General features: G+C 31.8%; 1 protein-coding gene across 1 annotated transcript; it reads left to right on the forward strand.

Annotated features, from left to right (window-relative positions):
* Window positions 1–3638: 3638 nt before the first annotated feature.
* On the forward strand, window positions 3639–8575 carry Obp84a (Odorant-binding protein 84a). The gene is made up of 4 exons (XM_088267950.1): window positions 3639–4458; window positions 6532–6593; window positions 7717–7864; window positions 8405–8575. Exons 1-4 carry the CDS (start codon window positions 3645–3647, stop codon window positions 8479–8481), a joined length of 1101 nt encoding a protein of 366 aa, XP_088124076.1. The 5' UTR covers window positions 3639–3644; the 3' UTR covers window positions 8482–8575.

Consider the following 8575-nt stretch of genomic DNA (forward strand, 5'->3'; position numbering starts at 1 on the left):
CGTCATAAAAATTAACGGAATGACTTCAAAAATTACAAATCTCCATTCTTGATAGAAGCCGTCATAAAAATTAACGGAATGACTTCAAAAATTACAAATCTCCATTCTTGATAGAAGCCGTCGTAAAAATTAACGGAATGACTTCAAAAACTACTAATCTCCATTCTTGATAGAAGCCGTCATAAAAATTAACGGAATGACTTCAAAAATTACAAATCTCCATTCTTGATAGAAGCCGTCATAAAAATTAACGGAATGACTTCAAAAATTACAAATCTCCATTCTTGATAGAAGCCGTCATAAAAATTAACGGAATGACTTCAAAAATTACAAATCTCCATTCTTGATAGAAGCCGTCATAAAAATTAACGGAATGACTTCAAAAATTACAAATCTCCATTCTTGATAGAAGCCGTCATAAAAATTAACGGAATGACTTCAAAAATTACAAATCTCCATTCTTGATAGAAGCCGTCATAAAAATTAACGGAATGACTTCAAAAATTATTAATCTCCATTCTTGATAGAAGCCGTCATAAAAATTAACGGAATGACTTCAAAAATTACAAATCTCCATTCTTGATAGAAGCCGTCATAAAAATTAACGGAATGACTTCAAAAATTACAAATCTCCATTCTTGATAGAAGCCGTCATAAAAATTAACGGAATGACTTCAAAAATTACAAATCTCCATTCTTGATAGAAGCCGTCTGAAGAGCCAAGATACAACTAAGATATGTTGATGGTTTTCAAAAAAATATATATTTATTAGTTGCCGACGTAAATTATTCTTGCCTGTACAAGGATTTATAGCATTTTCAATTTATCTGTCTTAAAAATAGTGAATATGTCTAGTAAATAATAAATAAATAAGGTTGTTCCATTAAAACAATACAAAAGATACAATAAATACAGTACAATCAGACGATGTTTGATAGATGTTCGAATGATGAAATAAGGAAAGAATGCAAGTCAAAAATGGCCAAATTTTAAATAAAATAATATAAACCATTATTATATATTATTCTTGACACCTCATCAAAGATGAAGAAGAATATGGAAGTCTGGGCATTTACGGGGCTGACGACCGTCATAGGCTGGTTTAAGTGATCACTTTACACACGTGTAACATTCACCAATTCTACCCGTTATTGACAACCACGCTGCTCAAATTCTTGGAAGTTCTGTATATATGAACCAATTTAGAAACCTTGTTCTTGAATCAATAGAACTTCACTAGAGACATCTATTGGTGAGATGTAAAGAAGCTTTTTACTAAGCAGAAACTCTTATAAGTATGTGAGATCCGAATCCTGGATTATAATGTTGTCAAAATGTTGTAAACATTATTATATTTCAATGCTTATGTGTGCAGTAAATTGCCAAAGATGTTTTGCCAGCTTCTGTGTAAATAAAAACGTGGTTTTTAAACAAAAGAGAAAATATAAGGCATAAGAGAGAAGTCTAAGTCGAAAACATTTCAATTTAAACATGGATTATTTTAATTGTATGTAATAATCATCTTTCTTTGGCTTTTTTGATGTTGACTTTATGAAATTATTGATCAAAAAAATGCTGCGATAACACCATGCAGTATCCTATGCACTATTGAGTGCGGTTAAGATTTACAGGAAGAATAACAGAGGATGCTTTCGAAGTGTATTTTACACAATCAGTATATTTCTTTCAGTTCTTGTACACAATGGATCAAATAGTGTATTTGTTCTTCTACTAGACAGAGCATGAAATTAGGTTCCATATAACAGTTTTGTAATTTGAAACCAGAGAAAATTATAGAAAGATGGGTAAATATAACACACACACACACACACACACATTAATTAAAGTTTATTCTTAATTAATCTTTACAATATTTTTCTATCTATCTATCTATCTGATTCTGACAGTTCAGAATATTATATTTTTCTATCTGATGTCTTTTGTTTTATTCAGCGTGACGCATGCGACATCTGGTGGTAGATTTATACTATATGTAGGTACTTAATAAAATGTATAGGTAGGTACCTAGTTATTATATAGAAATTTATAAATTATAAAACGCCTTTCTCACACTATGAATCTTGTAATTTGTGTCAGATCCATAATGTACAGAGATATGATCATAAACATAATCAAATGAAACTTGTTTTGCCGATTGTACAAAAGCAATTGGAAATCTGTCAATAGCTAACAACATAAGTGATCCGTTATTATGTCATTATTCAATTTTCACTAATTTGGGTATAGCGAGGCAATGCCAAACCAGTAATAAATGTAAATATATTGTTTTGTGCTAAAACACAATGTTATATTATGAAACCTGAGGAAATACCAAAAAACTTATGAGATAAAACACAATATAATATTGAATGACCTTAAATACCAGAAAACTTGAGCTAAAAGCTAAAACAAAATATAATATTTTATGTCCTGAAGAAATACCAGATAACTTGTGAGCTAAAACATAATATTATATTATATAACCTGAAGAAATACCAGAAAACTGAATAATATTGCATGACCTAATGAAATATCAAAAAACTTTTAAGTTATAAAACACAATATGACCTTAAGAAATACCAGAAAACTAATTAGCTAATGCATTCTTCTTCTAACCCTTATCCGCACCCCAATGGTGCATAGGGCACTGCATCGTATAGAAGCAGTGTTATCTTGATCATTAAATACACGAAGGAAAGGTGATCAGCCCTCCGCTTCAGGTACCAGTCCAGGGTCATATTAAATAAATATTATACTGAAAAATCACTAATATTTATTTTGACCCTCTTGGGAATCGAACCCGGGACCTCCAGCGTGGTAGCCTAGCGCGCTAACAACTACACTATGGAGGCGGACAAATGCATAATGTATCTAAAACATAATATAACCTGAAGAGGTACCAAAAAAACTTATGAGCTAAAACACAATATAATATAATAAGACCCGAAGAAACACAAAAAAAACTTAAAACAATAAAACAATAAAATGTTATATGACCTTAAGAAATACAAACAATCTTTTAAATTATAAACCAAGATATAATATTGATTGACCTGAAAAATACATTTAAAAAAAATAAATTAATAACACAAAAAAGTCCAAATTCAATGCATATAATCTGAGAGATAAAATAGCAATAAAAAGGACAATTCAACACTAAAACAATAAATAGATGGACATCTGAAGGACATTTGCTAAGTTGAATGAAGAAAAATTAGGTCAAAAACTCACTGATACTAAAGAGATTGTAATTAAAAGAGATAACAAGAGATGAGGGAAGATCTAATATTAACAGGATAGCCAAACTGAAATAAGGTGGCGTCGATAAAAAACCAAAGAAAGCAACTGCTTCCAACTAGTAAACTAAGTAATTAGAGATGTAATTTAGCATATGAAAATTGTAAAAACAAACATTTAAAAAACATACATTATTCATTAGCGTTATATTTTCCCGATCTCCTCAGCTCGGTCAGTTCGAAATGCATTAAAAAACGTCTATAAAAATCCTAGTCATTTAGCCAGGTTGTGATATTTTTTTCACAGTTTGATGAAATCATATCGCGTCGTTTTCAAAATGAGAACCCTCTTCAACTCGGTTTTGATTCTGACAGTTTGTGTTGTTGGTATTTCTGTGGCGCAAAAAATGGAAAATTATCCAGATATAATGGATATGTCGCAGAGGATGACAAATATCACGGAGAAGATTAATAACATGACAGAGAGAGTGGAGAATTTGTTGAGCAAAATGAAAGATGTGTCGAAAATGGTAGATAGTAAAGAGAAGTTGCAGGAAGAAAATGTAACAATGAACCGTTTAACTGAAGAAAAGGACAAGGAACATAATGGACATCATGACATAGGTGTACATACACAAGAAGAAAGTCATGTGACTCAAGATAATGAAGGTATTTACGACAATTGGTTTACATATTTTGCTGATGGATACAATTGGAACGCAGATGAAGAAAGTCCACAAGACGTTTGGACAGAAATAGATGAACATTATGAAAACAATGAACATGTAACATATTTTGAAGATCATGGCAATGAACCAACAAATGGTGAGCACGTTCACGGGTATACACACGATCAAGAGACGACATTCGGTGATTACGAACACACTCCAATATTCGAGCACGGCCACGAAGACACAGAAATAACTCCTGATCATGTAAACACAGACGATCATCACATGACCCTGAGCCATAGTGGAGAAGTGTCTGGACACGTGGAGAGTTTTGGCCATATTGATGACAACTCAAACAGCCACATGATGCGGAACGTACAAGCTGAGAATATCCCAGTGGAAGAGAACAAAGAAAATCAGAATTCAACGAAAGCTGTAATGAAAACAGTGGAAGATGATGAAGAGAAGGTTCTAGAAAAAGCGAAAATGGACTATTCTGATCTTGAGGAAATCATTTCGGATTGTAACTCGACGTACATGATTGACCCAGGTAAGTAGTAAATACTATTTAATTCATATTTCATTTATTCATATATTTTGATACCACACTATCGATTTCATCTTATTATACATATAGCTCACTCCGTTCAAGAACGTCATAAATAAAATAATAATAGTTTTTTCAGGAGAACGTTTATAAAGTTTGAAAATATAATAAAATGTATTAAAAATAAATATCAAGCCACTCATTGAACTTTTTACTGTGCAACAGATCTTTTTAGGTAAAACCTGAATGTTTTTTCTCCATTTGAAAAATATTTAGTAAGTATATTTAAAAAAAATTAAACAATACATTTTCTTCAAAATGCAAAAACAACGCTTTCTGCCCTGTAGCGGGTAAATATTAAGTTAAAAATATGAGGCTTTTGCTGGGATATAGTACATTTTCTGGACATTCCGAAAACACGCACAACTGAAAATTGACGATTTTTGATATTTGACGTTGTTGAAAGGAGTGAGCGATGTGTTTAATATGTATGTTTGATCGTAGGTTAGAAATAACATATGCACCATGTAAACTCATCATAATTATCTAGCAAGCACTGACAAAATCATTCTCGTGAAGTTACATAATTCATTGATATAATTATGATGTTATTAGACTTTATCATGACCGATCATGTACAGAACAGTATCATGTACAGAACAGTAGTCATCAGATTAGATCTACTTTATTTTCCACAGGTTGAATATCAATGATTAATGATTATATTTGGCCCTGCGTTAGTTGAGTTGGGATTGGCTTCGGCTTTTGTCCATCTTTCTTCGGATCGGAGCTCTTGATCGGTGCGTGAACACGTTGCACGTAAATTTGATCACGCTAAACTGTTGTAGTCGCTTTCATTTTGTAAAACTGGACTGCCGGACGGTAAAATTCCGGGTAGTGGACAAGTGCCCTATCTTTCTCTATCGAGTACTGCTATTTTCATTGGCTCAACCCGACCGAGTTTCTCCAGGATATGCTTGGCTATAATAGTTTAGAGACTAGAAGGAATGTGTATTTGATTACGCATTTTTATCTATTGTTGTACGATCGATAATCCTGAAATTATCCGGAGCAGTGGTCTCTATGTTCCTGATAGTTACCTAAGGCAGCGTCAGCGTAGATTGTTTCACATTCCTATACACAGGACCAACCTGCCGATGGTTATGCCATGTGTCCGAAGGAGTTTTCCGAAGTCGGATTCTTCTACACTTTAAGTCTTCTTGCTTGAATATTGAATATTGTTTGTTATGTATTATTTTTTTGTTGAATAAAAATTTAATCGAATTATGTTCAACCTACTAAGATAATATTAAAACTAAAGACACACTTTACGTAGTCATATAAGCACAGTTAGCCCAAGAATTAATCATAAATATGGGATTTGAACACTGCAAGATATCGTTCCGAACATTTTTAATTTGTTGCCGACGGAGGTTAGAGGTCAAAATAAAATATGGAATAAAGGCAAAATAAAGGAATGGGTTAATGATCAAGAGTTAATTTTATGAAAATTGTAAAATGTTTATAGTCCGCCTTCGTAGTGTAATGGTCAGCACGCTCGGCTGCCGTTCTGGAGGTTCCGGGTTCGATTCCAAGACGGGTCAAATAAATATAAGTGTTTTTTTTTCACTGTAATATTTATTCAATATTACCCTGGACTGGTACCTGAAGCGGAGGGCCGATCACCTTTCCTTCATGTGTTAACGATCAAGATAACTCTGCGTTTATATGACGCAGTGCCCTATGCACCACTGGGGTGCGGATAAGGGTTTATTATTTTTTATTATATTCTTAATCTTTCCCTCTTTTTTGTGTGTGGTTAAAATGCTTAAAAAAATAAAAAAAAAATGAATTAAAAAAGACTCCACCGACAAGACACACAAGGTGGCTTGGTGGCTCTCTACAATTTAAAAAAAAATATGTTTAAAATTGTGACATGTATACAATTTATGTTTATAAAAAAAAAGTTTAACAAAATATAATTAAGTTTAAGGAAAAATAATAATTTGGCCATTTCCTGAAATTCAGCTTTTCAGGTCGGCAATCAACGTGTACTAACGGTATTTTCTTTTTCAGCATACATAGATTCTATAAACGCAAGCGGAAGTTTTCCGGACGAAACGGACATAACCCCAATGGTAATAAAATAATTTCACAAACGACATAACTCTTTTTAAAGATTTTATCAATTTGTAAAAAATAAAAATAAATATTTCCCCCCTTAAAAATATTTTATTCGTAGTTACTTTTTTGTATAATAAAATAACAACTAAGTTTGTAATTTTTTCCACATTAATTTTATTTGATCAGCAACCGGGTTTCGTCGTAACCGACATCATCAGACTGGTATTTATTATATTATCAACTTAGTGACCGTGGTGTCTTGAAATGAATGTATAAACTAATATGTTGTTTACATTAACCGTTTGACTGCTGAGAAGCAACTTATTGACTCTTGTGTACCTACTTTGAAAAACGTCGATATACCGACGTTTTTCGGCATCGAAATACCGACGAAAAATAAAAACGCATTTTATATAATAAAATAACAACTTTGTAACTTTTTTCCACATTAATTTTATTTGACCAGCAACCGGGTTTCGTCGTAACCGACATCATCAGACTGGTGATGCCGGTTACGACGAAACCCGGTTGCTGGTCAAATAAAATTCAAGTGGAAAAAATACATAGTTGTTATTTTATTCTATAAAATGCAGTTCCACCAAGAAATGTCAGTACAAAACTCAAATCAATTTTTTTAGTATGTTTTGACTTTTTTGTGATCACCTTGCCTTCATGTAAGTAACGATGAAGATAACACTGCGTTAATACGATGCAGTGCCCTATGCACCATTGGGTGGGGATAAGGGTTAAAAAAAACATTAATTTTCACATATAAACCAAATTTATTTTATTTATTGTTTCGGCATTAACTTTGTGGTAAGACATGTTACAATGATTAAAGAAAACACTTGTTTTTTACCACTTGAGTTTTATTATATGTAGACTACATGTTTCAGAAGTTAAACTTCCATCATTCAGGTCTGTATAATAACTAAAATATAAAATATAAAACAATTTTCTATATTTTATAGAACAATTTTATATTTTATATTTTAGTTATTATACAGACCTGAATGATGGAAGTTTAACTTCTGAAACATGTAGTCTATAATAAAACTCAAGTGGTAAAAAACAAGTGTTTTCTTTAATCATTGTAACCAAATTTGTATTTGTGAATTAATTGACATTGTGTTTTAGTGTTTTATTCGTTGCTTTGTAATCTTGTCGGGTGTGATGAATTCCGATGGTGACATCGACCAAAGCAACGCGGAGTTGCTGTTTTCGTTACAACGTCACAATGTCAACAACCTTGCCGGAATTGTGTCCATGTGCATAGCCAATCGAAGTAAGTTTTACTTTTAATTTTTTTATTTCTTTAATTAGCTTATATGTGATCAGCCCTCCGCTTCAGGTACCAGTCCATGGTAATATTGAATGAATATAACAGTGAAAAAATCACTTATATTTATTTTTACCCCCCTTGGGAATCGAACCCGGGACCTCCAGAACGGTAGCCAAGCGTACTGACCATTACACTACGGAGGCGGACATATATATATATATATATATATATATATATATATATATATATATATATATATATATATATATATATATATATATATATATATATATATATATATATATATATATATATATATATATATATATATATACTTTTTTATTTTTTTTAATTTTATATATATAATAATAATAAGAAAACCCTCATCTGCACCCCAATGGTGCATAGGGCACTGTGTCTTATAAACGCAGTGTTATCATGATAGTGTTCCTTATTCTATCTCGTAGACTCTTGCCAGATATGCTCCTTAGAGTCTTCATTTGACTAATATGCATCGTTTAATTTATTTTATTTTATTTTCAGGAGAGACAGACACTTGCCAAAGAGCTTACAAATTATACAGATGTACAATGGAAAATATTATTGATTCCTTACAATAATTTTTTTCTTCTTTAATCCTTAGTAACTAAACATTCGTCTGGCGGACTACACAATTAAAAACGTGAAACTAAATCAACAGTATTTATTAAAAAT

The sequence above is a fragment of the Brachycentrus maculatus genome, unplaced genomic scaffold (genome assembly GCF_059751285.1).
Source record: "Brachycentrus maculatus isolate JH-2025_06_01 unplaced genomic scaffold, ASM5975128v1 h1tg000310l, whole genome shotgun sequence".
Classification (NCBI taxonomy): Eukaryota; Metazoa; Arthropoda; class Insecta; order Trichoptera; family Brachycentridae; genus Brachycentrus; species Brachycentrus maculatus.

Excerpts from the sequence above, each read along its gene's own strand:
- Obp84a (XM_088267950.1), top strand. The coding sequence starts at position 3,645 with ATGGAAAATTATCCAGATATAATGGATATGTCGCAGAGGATGACAAAT. Across the intron at positions 6,594-7,716 it reads AAACGGACATAACCCCAATG|TGTTTTATTCGTTGCTTTGT; the intron begins GTAATAAAATAA and ends ATTGTGTTTTAG. Across the intron at positions 7,865-8,404 it reads CATGTGCATAGCCAATCGAA|GAGAGACAGACACTTGCCAA; the intron begins GTAAGTTTTACT and ends TTTTATTTTCAG.